Source organism: Cyprinus carpio, chromosome A15, assembly GCF_018340385.1.
Source record: "Cyprinus carpio isolate SPL01 chromosome A15, ASM1834038v1, whole genome shotgun sequence".
NCBI lineage: Eukaryota > Metazoa > Chordata > Actinopteri > Cypriniformes > Cyprinidae > Cyprinus > Cyprinus carpio.
This window is the reverse complement of record NC_056586.1, coordinates 27,095,285-27,114,415: the sequence shown is the minus strand read 5'-3', so window position 1 is coordinate 27,114,415 and position 19,131 is coordinate 27,095,285. Positions and strand designations below refer to the sequence as shown.

The 19,131-nt window shown below is 38.3% G+C and overlaps 1 protein-coding gene across 1 annotated transcript in view; it reads left to right on the top strand.

Moving 5' to 3' along the window:
* LOC109104403 (roundabout homolog 2-like) overlaps positions 1–19,131 on the top strand; it is a 275,743-nt gene that overhangs the window by 212,941 nt on the left and 43,671 nt on the right. The window contains exon 5 of the mRNA XM_042771761.1: positions 8,785–8,791. Within this exon, the coding sequence (XP_042627695.1) occupies positions 8,785–8,791 (7 nt within the window). The remainder of the gene's footprint in view (positions 1–8,784; positions 8,792–19,131) is intronic.

Here is a 19,131-nt window from a genome sequence, read left to right as displayed (position 1 = left end):
TGACTTTTATGTGAGAGATGAAGGGTTGTAAGGTTAGTGGGACAGAGGATGCTAAACCTACAGCAGGAAAGACCAAGAACTGTACTTAAATGAGACCCCTCAGCTGTGTTACTTTTCCCAATTTCCACTCATACAACTTTTCTTTACTGGTGAGTGATCACAGAAGTGAAGCCAATCTAAACTGATACAGCTCATTTATCGCTCCAAGCAAAATATGTTTCATCTGTCACATCGTAGAAATATTCTGAAGTGGCGCTGTTTTCTCAAGAAGTAAATGTTGATTTTATAGCCAGCTGTGTATATCTGATCTATATGAAATACTCCCAGACTCGCATACATATAAAACATTCACCTCCAAAACAAACAGCTGGCCTTCAGTGACAAACTGAAAAATGTGGCGAATGTTCCAGACTGTTTTGTGACGTTCATTCTAGGGGTTCTGACCGTAGTTACAAGCCCAGTACTTTTTCATCTTTGTGTCACAAGTCGGCTCCTGTTGCGATATATGGTACTGTCTCTCCCTCCTTCTCATATGGGGTCAGTCAGAACCCCCGCAAGCTGAGTGAATGGCTCTGTTGAAACAGATTGCAGGCAGACATTCGCTGTGGACTATTGGAGCTGCCCAATCAGAGAGACCACAAGCTGGGCTGCAGGAAGCAGAGAGAGGCCTGTGAAAGGAGCTCGCTGTATTATTAATAACGAGGCAGATTGCAAGGAGATGTCTGCTGAAGCAGGATTATCTCAAATGCTAGTCTTTAACAACTGACCATTAGTAATGCCACAAAGAAGATACACATATCTTGTTACAGATGTTTGATTCCTAGAGAGCTTAAAGTGGAGGTGTGAAAGGGTTAGTTTTGTCCCTATGATGATGCAAAGTGCTTATTTGTCTCAACACAATTCTTTGTTTCATACTCCTGTGCTTACACCTCTCCAAATGGTCAATTTCTTCATTTGAAGGTACCAAGCATGTCTTTCCACTTACCTCAACATAAATTAATCCCTTTCCTGTCATTTATAAGGTCTTAATTAGAGCAGAAGAAGAAGAGAGTGGAAAAAGTGCTGACAGGCCACAGGGGAGCGACTGGCTGAATCCCAATTCGTATACATCTACTCTAGCCTAAAGCCACATAATTCATTGGTGATGCATACATGCTTGAAATATATGAAGTTCTTACAAGGCCTTTTTTGGGGGCATTACAGTGTTTCACTGTATGAATCAACTTCCTGTATGAATGGCATTCTTATAATTGTGTCTGCATGTTAAGCTGGGTGTAATTTTTTAGCATTTAGGCTAACTAAGATGTATTTAAGAACTGCTGCAGCGGCTTCGGCATCAAATTGTTCATTTGTTTAGTTGTTTCTGAATATGTTGAATATGAGCACAATGGGTTGTGGGAAATTTTTGCCTACTTAGTATACACTGACAAACTTTGCTAAGCTAGAAATACTGTTTACTATGTACTGTGTCTATACATGTTTGATGTAAAGTGGGGACAAAGTCATTTTGATCTTACATCCTATATGGAAAGGATAGGAGGTGAATTAATGTTTTTTTCTTATCTCTCTCAGAAAAAAACTTTTACATACTCTGTCTCTCTGTGCTGTATAGAATGAATACATTTCAGTCTAGACCGCACCCTGTAGCACTCCTTGCTTCTGCATGGGAAATATATTTTGTTCTTTTGTTGCTATTTTTCTTTCTCTGTTTCTCTATGTCTCTCTCCCACTCTCTCTTTCTGCATCTCTCTCATGGTCTTTCTCTTCTCGGCATAAACTGGGTCAATGAGCAGGTTCATAAATCATTGTGAAAACTATGTCAGACTGAGGCAAACCCTGCTTTGAATAAATTTGCCAAAGTGGTGAAATTTCTGGTCGTAGCTTGTGTACGGGCACTATGTGACAAGCCACACCTGGAGCACAAAGTCATCCAGGAAAATGTTAATTAGCCCCCTGTATCTCTTCTCAGGTGGAGAGGTGTGTGTATTATGAGTCCGAGGGCAATGAGCTTGTTGAACATGGGGGCATTAATTAAGCATAAAAAAGTGTGAATGTGTGTGTGTTTGTGTCTGCTAATGTTCTTGGCTAATAACAATGTAAAAGTGTGTATGTACTTTGAATCTTAGACACACAAAAAGTGTTGTTTCGTTCATTGTAACCTTTAAAAAGTATGCAAATGAGGGAAGGGTGAAACAGATGTCGTTGCTGGTTTGTTAAAAGGCCACCAGTCTGGGATTGGCTGTTGTGTTTGAAAATGTTCTTTTGATACGCTTCACCATAGCACTTTAGCAATTAAGAGTATCGTTAGGCAGGATTTCGAACTGGTAAGATAAAATAATTAGTGGAAAAATGTTGCTTTCTTGTGTTAAGCTTTTCTGCTGCATCTCAAGCTGTTTGACTGTGTGTCCGGCATCAGTAAAATCTAATAAAAGTTGATGAAAATAATTGGACACACAGCTAGTAGGGGTGAGTGGTATGATCGAAATCTTAAATCATGTAATTTTATTTTATACTTACAATATATACACTACCATTCAAATATTTGGGGTCAGTAAGAATTTTTTTTTTTTTTTTTTTTAAGATTTTTATTCAGCAAGGATTAATTAAATTGATCAAACGTGACTTTAAAAACATTTATGATGTTAACAAAAGATTTATTTCAAATAATGCTGTTCCTTTAGAAGTATCTATTCTTCAAAAAATCCTAAAAGAAAAAAAAAGATTATAAAAATATTAAGCAGCACAATTGTTTTCAACATTGATAATAAGACGAATGCTTCTTGAGCAGCAAATCAGGATATTAGTTTCAGTGTTTTTACTGTATGTATGTATTTCCATGTTAGTTCAAGAAATAAAATAAAATTTTAGATTTTTATTTTCATTAGATTTTTTTGGAGTATTCACAAGAAAACTGTTAGTCTGACAGCAGTGCAAAAACAGTTGCATTATGTAGCAAAATAATTTAATAAGAAGAAAAAATATTTTATTACATATGAAACATATAATAATATTAATATTTTTATCCTGTACTTTTTAAAACTTCAAATGTAGCTCTTAGAGTCTGAATTTAAAGTCAAAAAGTTGCCAAAATATGCAAAGCTGCTCTTCCCATTAACAGTATAGCAAAATATCGACTGGTTGAGACAGTTCTGCCGTAGTGTGGTGTATCCCATCATACCGCTCATCCCTAACACCAGACTGAAAACATCTGTCTGGTTTTTAACATCTCATCTGGTGGACAAGTGAGCATGGGTGAGTGAATTAATCAAACACACACTCACGTGCAGTCGTCCTCATCCACCTGATTATAAATGTCATTGTCTTTCTGGGTCCTCTGACCTGCGTTCGAGTTATCCTGGGATCCGGATTCTGCAGGTTCTAGGGGTTGCTGATTAAGTTGAAAGCAGACGGATGTCAGGATGCATCCGTGGCCCACAGGGAATGTTGGTTTCTGATAAGAGGGAGGGAGGGTGAGGTGCCGGCAGAGAGGTGGAAGAAGAACGGATCTCTAGTCTGTGATAAAGGAGAAAGAAATAAAATCCCTGATTGAATGTGTCAGCGTTGTATATCTGCAGTGCTGGAGTCAGTGCTCACGCCATAAAGACCAACCTTTTTATCAGCAGCATGTTACGTTACACACACATACACGCCGGCTGCAGTGATGCAGATTTTAAGGTATATCTTATGGCCACATCTTGGTGTGTGCGAGACTAATCGGTCAGCTGGGTAGATGATATTAAACGATTCTTCATTGTATGTATATGTGGAGGAAGCCCTCTGGAAAGGAGATAAATCATTAGTCCCATGGAACCCTAGAAATACATTCACATACAGTATATACACGAACACACTGACCTTTCTCATTCTCTCTCTTACTGTCTTTTGTAAGCTCACTCTTGTCCCCGTCTGAATGATAAAGTTTTTACATTTTATTTTTATGGGATTTTGCCTCAATTTTTGACAGGATAGAATATAAATCATGGGGAAAAGAACAAGGGTTGGCAAATGGCCTGAAATGGATTCAAGCTACTGCTTTATTTCGTTGTTATGTTGGAGCATGTGCATGACCTGCTAGGCTGGATCTCCGACCAGTTTTGAGTTTTAACAAAAGTGAGAAGCACAACTAGTCAGCAGAATGTATATATTTATCAGTGACATTCAGACATTCTTGATATAATGATTGTACAGTTATGTAATTATATATATATATATATATATATATATATATATATATATATATATGTATGTATGTATATGTATGTATGTGTGTGTGTGTGTGTGTGTGTGTGTGTGTGTGTGTGTGTGTGTGTGTGTGTGTGTATATAAACAGTGTGTGTGTGTGTTTTTGTGTGTTGCTCTAAGTGGCTTTCAGAGATGTACAGTGAAATGGATTTATGTAGAACAGAGTCCATTATGATCAGATGGTCATTGAGGATTAGCAGAAAGGATTTAGCCTCTTTTTTTTTTTTTTTGAGTAAATAAATGTTTCTGATTTATTTAGTTTGTTGTGTTTGTATTCATTCAGACCCTATACTTGATCTGAATGGCACAGCAGGGACGTAAATATAAAAACTAGATTGTTTTCTCACAGTCCAAGCGCCGTTGTTTGAATTTTGTTGCAATGTGTTTATCCGTGATCTTGTTTTCTCTTGCTAAATATTGGTGTGCTTTTATACATGCACCTCTCCTAATCTCTTTGTGTGTGTGTATGTGTGTTACATTGATGCGATGCGGTCTCTATGACCCTAAAGTACTTAAAACTCCATTACATGATTGCCTGCCATCAGAAAGAGCCAGAAGCTATGGCGAATCATTCCGGATGGTCATTTAAATCCAATCAGAATCCATACTATTGACTTCAATCTGCATTTCGAGAACACAGCAGGCATGTTTGTGTCCCTGTACTGTGCCAGGCGCTCACCTACTAGAGGTTCCTCTGTGGTTCCTCGTCAGGTAGAACAAAAACATCTAACCACGGGATTGATTCCCATGAGATTGCTTTATTCTGACACGGGATTGGACCCGATGACCCTTAAAAACCCAACAGAACTCTCCATCGTAAGTGCTCTCTACACATAGAGCAGATACCCCTCACCCTATGAATGCGCCATTGATGTCTACCCATAACCCCTGAAGCAAAGCCTCCTGGGTCCCCCACCAAGGCCTGTAATCCATCATATGTATGTGTGCGTGTGGGTGAGTGCAAATTCAGCTCCGCCCTTAACTGAGGACAGAGGAAATTGAGTGCTGGGTGCAGAGTGCTGACGGTGCAAACTCTTGCGCTTGAACACACACACCATGTACAAACCGCAGCCCCGTTTCAGCTGAGTGTCATCATCAGAGAACACTTCCCGTCGCTCTGATGGATGATGTGTTTTTGAACCTTGCACTCTGTTCACCTACAACACAACTCAATCAAGCTGGCCGCCTGAAGGTTTGTTTGAGACAAGGATGCTAAAATTGGCACAATCTAAATGCAAGTTTCCAACTTTAGTAGGACTAATAGTGTGTGCGATGCTATTGTGACCATGTGGTGTTATCTGTGCCGTTATTGAGTTTGACTCTTGTTACTCTGGGAGTGCTGCGGGAGTGTGAGTTCCTACTGCCGCCCCGGACAGCTGCGGAGAGGAGGATGGACGGTAATCTAAGCTTCCTGTACCACAGTGTATGTTGGGGGGATGAAATCCGAGCCTCCTCCTGTCCCTTGTCTCCTTCCTGCTGGTGTTTGAAATTGATAGGCGGTGTGGGGTCCTTCACAAGGCTTGGGAGTTTATGAGTGTGATCTAAAGAACAGCTGGAGTTGGCCGCTGGCCGCTTGTCTGTGCTGCGTCCAGGGAGGATGTCAATGAGAAAATTTGTCAGTGGTGAAGGCCTCTGCCCTCATATTTATTTCTTCATCAGTTGTGTTTTGTGCTAATTGGCTGTTTATTTGCTTTTAAGGGACCTTATAGAATACATCAGTTGGGTTCCAGAAGTAAGACTGCTATTTATTTATTTTATTTATAAGACATATTTTTGTAACTTTTAAATGGCTTTAAATCACAAGTTTAAAATCTCTCTATATTTATATTCGTGTCAATCATAGTTCTTTTCATCTTTAAATTTGTTTTTGTCCAAATCTCAAATACTGTTTTTGTTTCAAATCTAGTTTATAATGTTGTGATTTGGTTCATGGCTTATAATGCTTTACCAAATACTTTTTGAAAATTAATAGAGAAGAATCCTTCTGGAACCAAGGCCGCTGAGTGGACAGCCACTGTTGCAATCTAATATACTGTGTATCTAACAGCTTTTTTTTCCCCAGAGACTTGTTCCAAAAAGCATCTTCAGCCCTTCAGGTCCTCATCCATGTGTTGTAGGGGGCTTGTGGGCCTGTGAGCAACCTTCTGAAAACTAAAATGATGAATGGGACTCCCCATGATGTCTCAAACTTCACGGATGAAGGCCATGGGACTGTAGTTTCACATTAAGTGCACATTTGGGACACGTCATGTTTTTTCAAGGCTTCTTGCACTAAATTTTATCCTGATTTTGTTATTCATTACTGATTTTGACCTTTTCTCTGACCCTTAAAATTGCTACTGTTTTTATATGAAAATGACATTTGTTTTTTTGGCAAACCTGCCAACACTGGGATAAGTCACAAAATAATTCATTCAGGCAGGCCAAGTTGTTGCCTATTGATGTATGTGAAATGTAAATGTGTGCAGTCGTACATTAATGAGTTAAGTGTGATCATGAGATCTTAATTTTAATGACCTCTTTTGAGCATTTTAATAAATATGTGCAAGTTCAAGGATGGTCTGAATATTGTTTTTACCCACTTCTTATTTTACCAAGATATGCAGATTGTCTCATCATGCATGTGTGAATATTGAGTTTATTTAGACTGTGATCTCTAGTTCATCTGTTTGGGCTGGTAAAATCGCTCTTACTAGCGAGGCAGCGAGACAAACAGATGGACTGATAGACATGCATACACACACAGCACTTATAAACTTGAAAACACATGGCAGAGGGACACCATGGTTCTGCTGGGCATACACACACACACACACACACACACACACACACACACACACACACACACACACACACACACACACACAGTAGTGTGGCTAAAGGCCAAGTGCACAGAAATCAGAACAGTTCCATTCAAATGCAAAACAGAGTCTTATCTACAGACTGTTCTTCACGGCTCTCCTGTGCTCTACACTGTTCAGGGCAAAACTATTATTTGGAGGCATGTGCACATCTGTGTGTGTACATACTGGTACTTATATAAGGTTATGTGTGTGTGTTTGAATTCTGAAGTGTGCATGAATATGAATTTCAATGTGAAGGTTTTATTGGGGTCTTTCTTCATGTTTTTTTACTGGAGGTTTTCTTCAGAATTTTTTACTAGTAGTTTATTTGAGGTTTTCTGAGGGAGGTTTTCCTCATGCTTTACTCATTGAATGTTTTCTAATGATTTTTCACTAAAAAGCACCTTACTGAAGGATTTCTCGTGATTTTTACTTTTACTAGGTATTTTCTTGTGGAGGTTTACTGGAGGTTTTCCATATACAGTAGTTTTTCATTGGAGGTTTTTCTCATGACTTTCACTAGGTCTTTTTTCTTGAATTTTCACTGGAGGTTTTAAGCTCCTCTTTGCTTTTTTTTATTTTTACTTGGTCTGGTTCCTATAGCGTCTGTGCTTTGGAACACAAAGCTGAACCTTTATGAGAACAATCAGTCACATTTTTCATGGCTTTAACCTGATCAGAGTATCCAATATTCAGCTGTTAGTGCCTAGAGGGGCCAGTCACAAGGGGGGGACCCACATTTCATCTGTTATGCCCTACTGTAAAGCGCCTAGCAGTCCACTTTCTAAGATGAAAGCTGCTAAATGATCCAGATCAATCACTTTAATTTGTCTGCCACATTGTTATCAAGGGTTAAATGCATTTATTTAATGCTCAGTTGTGGTGTTTGTTATTGTTGAGATCAGCACTGTGTCATCCTGGTGTGGTGTGTGTGTGAGTCTGTGTGTGTGAGGATGTCTTTGGATGGTTTAATATCAGATTTCTGACCTGCACAGGAAATCAAAGCAGATGACAGTGAGTGATCATCTTGTGAGTGCGTTTTGTGTGTGTCTGTGATTGACAAGCTAATGCATTTGACTCCCTCGATCTTTAAGAAACATTAATAGTCTCTTGCTCCTGGCTCCATATATCTGGTGTGTGTGGGTAAGGAGAGGATAAATTATGCATTTCTAGCAGACCATGAAAAAATGAACACCTTCAGATTCTCATCTACATAAATCGTCATTGTATTTAGACACTAGCTGCATGTTTACATAGTGAATACAGGCCTGGTTATTTAGATTTGTTTTTTTCTAGAGGTTATAAATTCCTGCTGACGTCTAAATATACAGGTGACCTAAATGAGATTCAGGCTAAACATAACCCCCACATGCTCCATATGTGTCAGCCTAATGCATTAATTGCACACTTTAAATCTCTTTTTTATTTTAAGATCCTAGCAGATTATTTTTTTTTTCTACCAAAGAAAAAAAAAACATTCTCTGACACATTATGAATATTGATTTGGCTCTTTATAAGAGAACAAGCACTGCAGGGAAGCATGCTGCACATGAGTGCTCTGTTAGCACTAGTAATTGCACACATATAGACACTGCTATTCAACTTGAGGTTCACACATGTGCCAACATATAGAATCTGTAATTTAGGCAGTGATATATACACAAAGAACACAATTTTGACCCTATAATTCTGCATACAGATGTGAGGTAAGTTGGAGACAACCACGCAGATGTATTCAAACTGTAGTTTTAACTTTAGACTATATGCAAAGCAAATTGCAGACGTTATGCAAAATGAAATCTGCAGCGTGTTGCATTGTGATTTAAAACCCGGTGGTTCTCCCAGCAGGTAGATAACGTCTCAGTTCTTACAGTCTGCTTTAATGCTGTATAACATCACATTGAACGGCCCTGTAGTGTTTGGACTCCCTCAAACCGGACTAGAGAAATGAGAACAGTCCGATAATGATTTCCTAGCCAAGCCTTTAATCCCAAACACAGTGCTTATCTCTGTGGTGTAAAGCATGTGTTGTGTAGTAAGCGGGTTTTCAGATTGGCCCCTCTCTGACTGGACAGTCATTGAGGAGTCGTGGAGGGGTGATAGCAGGAGCTTCTCAAACGCAGTAGCAGATAGGAGGTCATTTGCTGGAAATGACCTCAGATGGGCCATTGATTGACCTGGTATTGAACTTTTGCTAATAGACAGCGCAGCGCAGGTCTGGTTGTGGGTGATACAGTGGAATGCAGGTTTTGTAAACATCAAGCAGCTTTCGTGTTAGTTGAAAAAGAAAATCGGTTGATTCTAGGGAAGTACTGATCAATTTTGGCCTATACAGATAGCAGATTGTTATATGATTGTTATTATTGATATATGTTTGCGTTTGGCAGATGCTTTGTTCAAATTAACTTGCATTGCATTCAGGGTAAGCATTTTCTCAATTTAACTCATGACCTTTGCTGATAAAATGACTGGTAATATAATGATAATAATATATGTTATTAATAATATATTATTAACAACTTTGAGCAATATCACACGAGTAGCAGTGTGATATAGCTGTATATACCATACGTGCCCTTTTTCCTGGACACGTCCTGGCCAGGATTTCTATATTGCATAAAATATCCAGGTTTTGGCTTTGTTTTGCTATTTTCATGCTTGCTGAAGGTAATGATTGAAAAGTAATTTGACCAATAACATGCAGGCATTGTACATAATCAACCAATCGTGGCACGTGAGAAGATTGGATGTACAGAGAACAGTCAAAACTCTCGTCGTCACCTGTAGGCGGAATAATGTAACTAAAATCACCATCACAAACACTCACCGTTTCTCAATACTAAATACTTTTGTTAAATACTACTGTTATTTATATAAAATATTATTTATTGAATAATAATATTTAATAAAAAACAACAACAGTCATCATAAAAGTTGCTAGGCAATTCAATCAAAAGTACAAAGGCAGCGCTCTGATATACAGCATTAAAGTTATATAAGATATAATGTTATAAGATTTTGCCCTCAGCCAAATCTATTGCTCTGAAACAAATAATAGATTACAGAGACCAAAAACTACCCGTTAGATTAACCCAAAACTAATTATATCTCATGTTTAACCACTGTAGAGACATCAGAGCCAGCGGTAACTTGCTGTGAGAAATACAACAAGCGGAGTGAAACAAACAGTGAAAAGGTTGGAGTTCTGTTATCACTAGAATATCGAAGACCTGGAAAAGGCTCCCAGTCAATCAGATTTGAGACCCAGAAAGACCTGTATGTATACACTTATTTTTCAAGTTCAAAAATTAATGCAATTTTATGCACTGATGCAAAATGTTGATGCATCTTGCGTAGTACTAGCAAGTCCTATGTCATGGGTTCAAATTCCATTGTATATCTTGAGTGCAGTGTATTGTAAGTCTTTGCCACATGCGTAAATGTAAAATATTACATAGGCCGCTATTTCAATACATATCCCTAGAAGTATTTGACAGTCTGTTCTAATCACCAAAACCCTCCTCTTGCTTTTTCTCATACTGTACACCCTCCTTTTCTGACATCTTTCCCTCGCCACCTCTTCCTCTGATTGCCATGTCTCTAACAGTCCAAAGATGATAACCATTCCTCCTCAATCTTTGTACCCCCCCCCCTCCCCCTCGAGGCACACACAAATCAAATATGGGGGCCTCGGCAGGCAGCTAATGAAATTAGCCCCACGTTGCCCATACACTTTAATAAGTCACTTGACTCGATTAAGTATGTGATGGTGGGGGATGTCGAATGGATACAGTGAATCTCCAGCTCGCCTGACGGTGCCAACCCGGGTGTTGATTATCGTAAATATTCCCAGTCCACACACCTCACGCAAAATCCACACTCCAACATCCCCCTTTTCCTCTCAACACTCCTCTTTCCAGGACCAGATGCCTCTTTCGGTGGCCTGGCAGGCAGATCGGAGGAAACGTGTGGAGGGGTGGTGCCAACATTATGCTGTCATTAACTTTCTTTGAATGGCAGCCGTCAAGCTGGCTGAGCCCCCCAAGCTGCAGTATCCACCTCTCTTCCCTCCATCATTCTCTCGTTTAATCGCTCCATCCCAAAGTGGCAGCGATTCTTTGAGTCTCATCTGCTAGGAGAGATGCTACTCCAACCACCCGCTGCTTGGGTGAATCTTCTTGGATCAGGAAAGTGGAGCCGGCCTGCCTGGAGTGACAGACGTTGGCCCAGTGCGGAACCTGATCCCTCGCTGCCTCTCCACAAAAACCTCATGCTGGGCAGAAAGTGACAGATAAGTGTAAGCAATCTGCAAATAACTCAGCATCACAGGCGGACTGCTGAGTCCAAAGTATTTGATGTATCATGGACCGGTTTTATCCACGATTCCATGAGAGGAGCACATTCAGTGATCAAACTCAGTTAAAAGATAAGAGGTATATATACGCAGCAGACTTAACTCTGTTCCTTGACAGTTTTCCAGTATCCATCCACCACCCCATCTCCTCATTTCCAACTATTCTTCCCAAACCTGGGATGTCGGGGAGTACTCTGGGTTCGGGCCAAATTCCGAGCTCAGAGCCCTCACCTCGGACAGCACACCAAATACACATAGCCTTTACTCCATTTATTATATGTAAGTGTGAACTTGTGAAGTTTGAATTGAATGTGCAGTATGCCATTCCTGTAAACCTATAAACATTACAGTGTTTACACACTTAAGGAATATTAAGGAACATTATCCCCATATGTTAAGCTGGGACATTACACTGGGACACGAAGCAGAATGAGGTTCAGAGGAGGGATTTTATTACAGGCATCCATTCAGTTGAGAGTAATCTGTCAGGATGGATAAGTGAGGTCTGATGTTTCTGAACCTGACAGCAGTGGTGCCTGTTTCCAGCCGGCTGTTCACAGGTCCTGAGCAGTGCCACAAACAGGAAATAGGGTTAGAGAAAAGAGAGCGAGAGAGACACCTATGTGTTTCCTTTGTAGTCTATAAAATTGCATTGCAAAATTGTCTTCATCAGTATTTTTGTCTTGTTCTCCAGTAAAAATATCTAAACATCCTTAATACAAAGTAATTTTTTTACATAAAAAAATCTTAATTATTAATTAGTTAATTAATTATTAATATTTAGTAGGTTTATGCTTAATATAAGATAAAAAAATAATCATTTGAAAATGAAATTTTATAAGCGATACATTATTTTACACAATTATGAACTACTGATGAAATGAACTAAATGCACCTTATTTTAAGTTTTATTTTATTATTATTATTTTTTTTTTTACTGTAACAAAACTTTTATATATAGAATATAGTGTGTGTGTGTGTGTGTGTGTGTGTTTGACACCAGTGAGCGTCTCTGTCTTTTTAATGGATGCAGCAGCCTTGTGTCCTGACAGCTGGCATCCTGGTGCCTGCCACAACTTGTCTCACACTTCTTCCCACTCTCTGTCTTTCGCTCTTCACTTTTCTTTATTATTCACCCTCCACATGTTTGTCTAGCCCCATATAAACAGACCTAAGGGCTTATGACAACTGGAAATGAGCTTATGCCCCACTGTGACCCCCTCTCTATGGTCTGGGACAAGAACCCCACACACGTCTTACCCTGCAAACACCAAAGTCCCCCATCCGCATGGGGCCAGAGAAGGTCAATGGATTTGCCAGGTCACCATGGCAACTCTTGACAGGCTCAAATGTCAGAGAATTGGCCGGCCATGACAGTGCTGTCAGAGTCAAATGCCCCCCTTTACACGATGGGTTATTGCTGGAGAATGAGGGGGAGAAGCAAGGAGGGACAGGGAGATGCGGGGGTCCTGAAGCCGTAAGCATTCAAACCGGTCTGGTTATGTCAGGGGCACACTGACACACTGTCACTTTATGTCTAATTGGGACAGGTCAAAGCCCTAGAGGCATAAAGGGTTATGCTTGGCCTGTTCTGTTGGCCGTTTCGCTCTTGCTCTCTCTCTCTCGCTGTCTCACATAATATGGCTTCCTACCTGAATTTCTCTTTTTTCTTTTAAACTTACCAGTTGTTTAAAGGGACCATTCACCCCAAAAAATTTAAAATAAATCCACAATTTCTACTCACAATCCTGTTACACAAAACTTCTATGATCTTTTTGCTTTAAGCTCTTTAACTGAATTTCTAAGCAACTCTTTTTATCCATACAATGTAAGGCAGTGACCGCAGCAAAAAAAAAAAAAAGTCCCCTTAAAAGTACAAAACAGTACAATTTAAGCAAAATGCAAGTCTATTGAATCCGTTTGATATGAACATTTAAGGTGTTATTTGCTGAAAATCTTTCCCATTTCAGTAAATATGAATTATCCCCTTAAATAGTCAGTTAAACTTTGCGTCTTCAGTGTCACATGATCATTCAGAAATCATTCTAATATGCCGATTTGCTTCTCAAGAAACACTTATTATCATAAATGTTGAAAACCATTGTGCTGCATAATATTTTTGAAGAAAGTGTTATACCAGATTATTTGATGAATAGAAAGTTCAAAAGAACAGCATGTATTTGGGATATAAATAAAGAAAGAATTAATTTACCTGACCCCAAACCTTTGAACGGTAGTGTACATTCAGGGCTCAGGAAAATGAAGTGATAGAAAGAGAGATGGCGTTTACACAGTGACGAGACAGAGATGAAGAGCAATAGATCGGTAGAATGGTAGAATATTTATGCGTTCAGTGCATCAGTGATGTGAGGATGATTGCATTGATTTGATCCAGGGGTTGTTTAGGGGTCAGTTCCCCTCAGAAGGGATGGATAATATACTCTCTCACACACATTTGAAGCTCTACTATTACATCTCTATTAGATCTTAGATTATTTTAACCTGAGATTTGCATGATTGTGTTGGTGTGTCTATTTTTCAGTGTAAGCCTGCATGAGGCCTAGTGGTCTTATGTGAATTGTGAGCCTGTGTGTTTACTTCTATGTATTTTTAGTCCGTGTGCATTTCTACATTAGCACTTTCATAAAGTTGCATTTGTATGCATGTCCATGTCTATGCCGTGTGTGTGTGTGTGTGTGTGTGTGTGTGTGTGTGTGTGTGTGTGGTGAACAGTGTCAAATGGGTTTGTTCAGCTGCTTGAACTAAAGAAGCTTATTCTGATTGGCAACAAAGCCAGAACTAATACCTGCATATTTATTTTCCGTCTACTTAAGCAAGTGCTCCCGACCAGCCAAATAAACCCATACAAAGACACTTAATATTCTGTGGAGTAGCAAAAAAATATCCCCTGTTAAGCAGAACATATCTCCTAAACTATCACCATGGTACTTTACCATCATACTGAACGATTGGCATACTGTACGAATACACAGTACTGTAAGATATTTGTGGACCACATTTAGGACAGGGCCTATATCTATATCTTTAGCTCTACCTGTCTGTTAATATCTCAAAGTGTGGTTAAATGCATCAGAGACATTATGTGCAGATATGTCGACTGAAGTCTCATTATTGCGCTGTGCCGTGTAGAAACACTTCCGTATCTTTTTGCAGCCTGTCACATCGCTCTCTCTCCACTCTCATTACCACTCCATCACTGCAGTTTGTTTTATTAGGCCCCAGAGGTGGCTGCCAGGCAACTGTGTGTGTGTGTGTGTGTGTGTGTGTGTGTGTGTGTGTGTGTGTGTGTTGAGCACTGTGCCGGTTCCCTAAAGTGGCATCTTTCTTCCTTCTGACCTACATACTTTTACAGCAATATTCAGTTGAGTTCATTTGTTTGATGTGTGCTGTGAGGTTAAAAACACAAACACAGACTCGCACACACTGTCCCAAAACAAATCTTGTTTGATTAGGCTCCAGGGAAGCCAGATATTGCTTGTACAGAAGTTGAATAGACAGAGACTTGAACAGGTGCTGTTAATCGCTGTGGCTCTTATTGTGAGCTTGAATTGCAGTGGATTTAAAGGGCCGGTTCACCCAAAAATGCACAAACTCACCCTCATGTTCCTAACCTGTCTGACTTACTTTCTTCTGAGGCTTACTGACCCCAAAAAGACTTAAGTAGCAGAATGGTACATACGTTTTTATGAACAATGACAATGAATGGAGACTGGGACTATTAAGCTTGCTAATTGACAAAAAAAGTGGCATAAAATGTTACATGTAATTTTTGTGCTATTTTTCAAGTCTTCTGAGGCTGTTCAATAGCTTTTGAATTAAAATTGATTGTTATTTGCTGAAAATCCATCACCCCGTCTTCTGCCATAATTTGCTCTTGCATTCACACTTATGGTATTTTTATAGTGCTTTATTTTGGAGGACCCAAAAATTGATTTATTCACCCTCGTGTTGTTCCTAAACTGTAGGACGTACTTTTTTCTATGAAAAAAAAAAATCAAATTTGTAAGCAACTGAACCCCAAATTACTTCTTTCTGTGTTGAACATGGCCCTTTTTTCAATGTTGAACATGTTCAGACACTCTAAAATGTCCTCATATGTGTTTCGCAGATGTAAAAATGAGACTGAAGGACAATTGTGAGATGACAGATTTTAATTTTATTTTATTTTTTGCTTCGAGCATACTGTCCCTTTAAAACAAGATGTCAACAGCTAAAGCTTTTTCCAGCACTGGCCTATCTGTGTATATATGTGTGAGAAGTTTTCCCACAGTAAACTGTCTCTCATCTTCTCTACTAGTACACACACACACAAGGCCCACAGTCTGGCATCAGGTGGATAGACCCCGTCTGTGTCTAAGGAGTTTGTGTCCAACTGTGTGTGTGTGTTATTTGAATAGTGTATAACAGCAATTGGAAACATCCTGGATTGAGGAGACAATCACACACACGGGACTTTCTGTCTCCATCTCTATTCTTCTTCCTCTCAGTTTCTCCTGGTATTCTGTACACAATAGTTTCTGTGATTATGGCCTTGTTGTGTGGATACGTTTAGTGGCAGCGTTATCACAGCCCTGTGTCCTTTAATATATGAACTGCTACACTTTAGAGCTTGTGGACTGCTTTAAATCCCTGTGTTTACCGTGGACTTTTGTTTGTGTGTTTTAATGTCACTAGAGGCCTGAGAGACGAGTCTGTCTGTGACTCAGCTCCGCTCTTTGAAAACACAGGGCCATTTCCTTTTCTGCTCAACAAAGCTTCCTTACAGACTCCTCAAAGTCTCAGTGAGGCTGATTACAAAATGAATGCTTTCATCACCAGACTGCGAGGCACTGAAAACTGTTTTTCCTCCAGCTTTTCAAACACTAAGGTCTCACTGTTGTTATCCGTGCATCTGCGTTTACACAATATTCAAACTGGAGCTATGAATAATCTAGTTCCTAAGAAACAAATAGACAGCAAATACCAGTTTTGTTTACAGTGAATAACTAAAGCAAATAATTAGGGGCTATTATTGTTGTCTCCATTTATATTCTGCTTGGACACAGATTGCTTGCCTTTACGATTACACTTTTAAAGATGACATAATACATTACTGTTACATGTTTTAGAATATACAGCAGGACATAATGTTGATTTTTATCCATCTGGATTTGATTTAATTGCATTGTGGATTTTTAGTTAGGATTTTTGATGAGTCAATTTTATGGAAGTTTATTTCCGCCATGGAATTCTGTCACAATTCTGACATTTTTCCCTCAAATCTAAGGGGTGGGAAACTATCTGAATAGTTAGATAAAAACTCAGAATTCTGAAATATATATATATATATATATATATATATATATATATATATATATATATATATATATATATATATATATATATATTATATATATATATATATATAAACTCAAAACTGTGACAAAATTATTAAACAATAAATTTGTAGGGAAGCTTATTTCCTCCACCAATAAATAAATAATAAAATTTGACTTTATTTATTTATTTATTTATTGGTGGAGAAAATAAGCTTCTCTACAAATTTATTATTTCACGTTGCATTTGATGCATTTAATACATCCATATTATAAACATAATATTTTCCTGAAGTCTTAAAGTAATAATTACCCACAAATAAAATTCTCTCATCATTTACTCACATCATGTTGTTCCAAAATAACATTCCTCTTTGTGTATGCATGTGTGTGTGTGTGTATATATATACATATACATATATATACATTTTTTTTTTTTTTTTTTTTTTTTTCATTGAAAGTCAGTGGGGTCCAATAGAATTTAAACCATATAGGTATGGAGAAACATTAGGGTGAATAATAGATGACAGAATATTGATTTTTGGTGAACTACATCTTTAAATGTCTGGACTTTACAATATCAGTGCTCGTTTTCCAAATCCCCTTGATTCTTTTCTCTTTGTTCGTAAGGTCCTCTGCGTTTCTGTAAGCCCTTGTTTCTGAATCTCATCCGTGCCGTTAACAGGCTAACCCCGGTGTTTATCCTGTTGAAATGATTGGATTTAAATTGTAGGAATGACATCGGGGAGGCCAAAAAGGAATAACAAACATAAGAAGAGTGCGAAGGGGGAGTATGGAAGTGATGTTAGAAGAGCGTCCCCCAGGACAATAAATCCCTTTCTTCCAAATCCCATTGTTAAAAAGCATGAAACCGGATTCCTGTTACAAGGCCTCTGATCTGAGGAGGCACGGCCCAAAGAACTCAATTAGAGGTACAACAGGCCTGATCTTTCTGCCTTTTTTCTTTTCTCTTTTTTTCTTTTCTTTTCTACTCTGCATTCTCTCTTCCCTCCTGTCTCAACCTGCTGTGCCGTCATGCAGCAGCTGGGATCTCGCAAGCAAAGCATGGTTTAGAAACACACCGAGCAATAAATGGCACTGGGAATCTGTTAACCTTAGCCATAGATAAACTAGCAAATAGTGTGTGTGTGTGTGTTTGTGTGTCTGAGCTGTCCTACTGTGAGGTTTTATATTACATTCCTTTTTTCAGGCTCAAAAATTTGATTAATGTTATATTTATGCAAATGTATAAATGATACATGCTAATATGTAGGACTCCAATTGACTCAAAACCTTAAATAAATGAGTGCACAAATAGCAGTGATATAACAAATGCAGATCAAATATTGAAATAAAGCACATAGACTCATTCATCTTCCCTGAAGTCATGATTTGATGAAATTATCATCCGTCCCTTACCATGGTTCCACCCTGCCAGTGTGCCTGGGGACAATCATTTGTGGTGACGCATTGGCAGGGAATGTGGCACTGATTCGACTGAATCTACTGCGTCAGATGTTTAATCTCATATATTACATATAAATATTCATGTGAACAACATGCCAGATCTCTTAATTTCAATTTGCTTTGAAAAAGACTGTTAAAACCGATTTGGCCTAGTGGAGAGTTCAAGGTTAACAGCCAAGTAACCTTGAATTTGTTGGTGTAAATTGCAAAATGAAATGTTAACATTTGTTTTTAATGTTATTAGTTGTGGTATCGTGAACAGAACCTTTACATTTGGAACATTCACATATCGAAGACAAATATTGCTAAAAATATTGGATAACAAAAAAACTCATTTTGAGGATAAATCAAGGTTATTGTCATTAAAAAAAACTAAAACCATAAACAAAATCTTACATGTGACAAAATAGATGTTAACTGAAAAAAGAAGAAAAAATAAATTAAAATTTTTTTTTCCCAGCTAGTTGCCAAGGATTTCTAAAATAACTAAAACTAATTATTAAAATTAGTTAGAATAATAATAATAAAAACATTAAAGGCATTAAAAAGAATAAAAATGACAAGACAAAAACAACAAAAATGATAAAAACAGAAATCTAATTCAAAATATTAACAAAAACTCTAATATTATGTCATCGATACTGACATAACACTGGGATGAATAGACTAATTTTTTTTTTTTTCGGTTGCATTTTAGTGATAAATGTAGTATTTGGATTCAAATTAGTATCATAATTGCAATTAGCTTAATGTAAAATCAATGGAAGTCAATGGGTGGTTGTCATACATAGCTAAGTAAATGTGTTTATGTTATGATCTAAAAAGGAACCTTTAGCTGCCGATTGTTCTCAACCAGCAAAAGTCAATTAGAGGCTCATTAAAGAAAGGA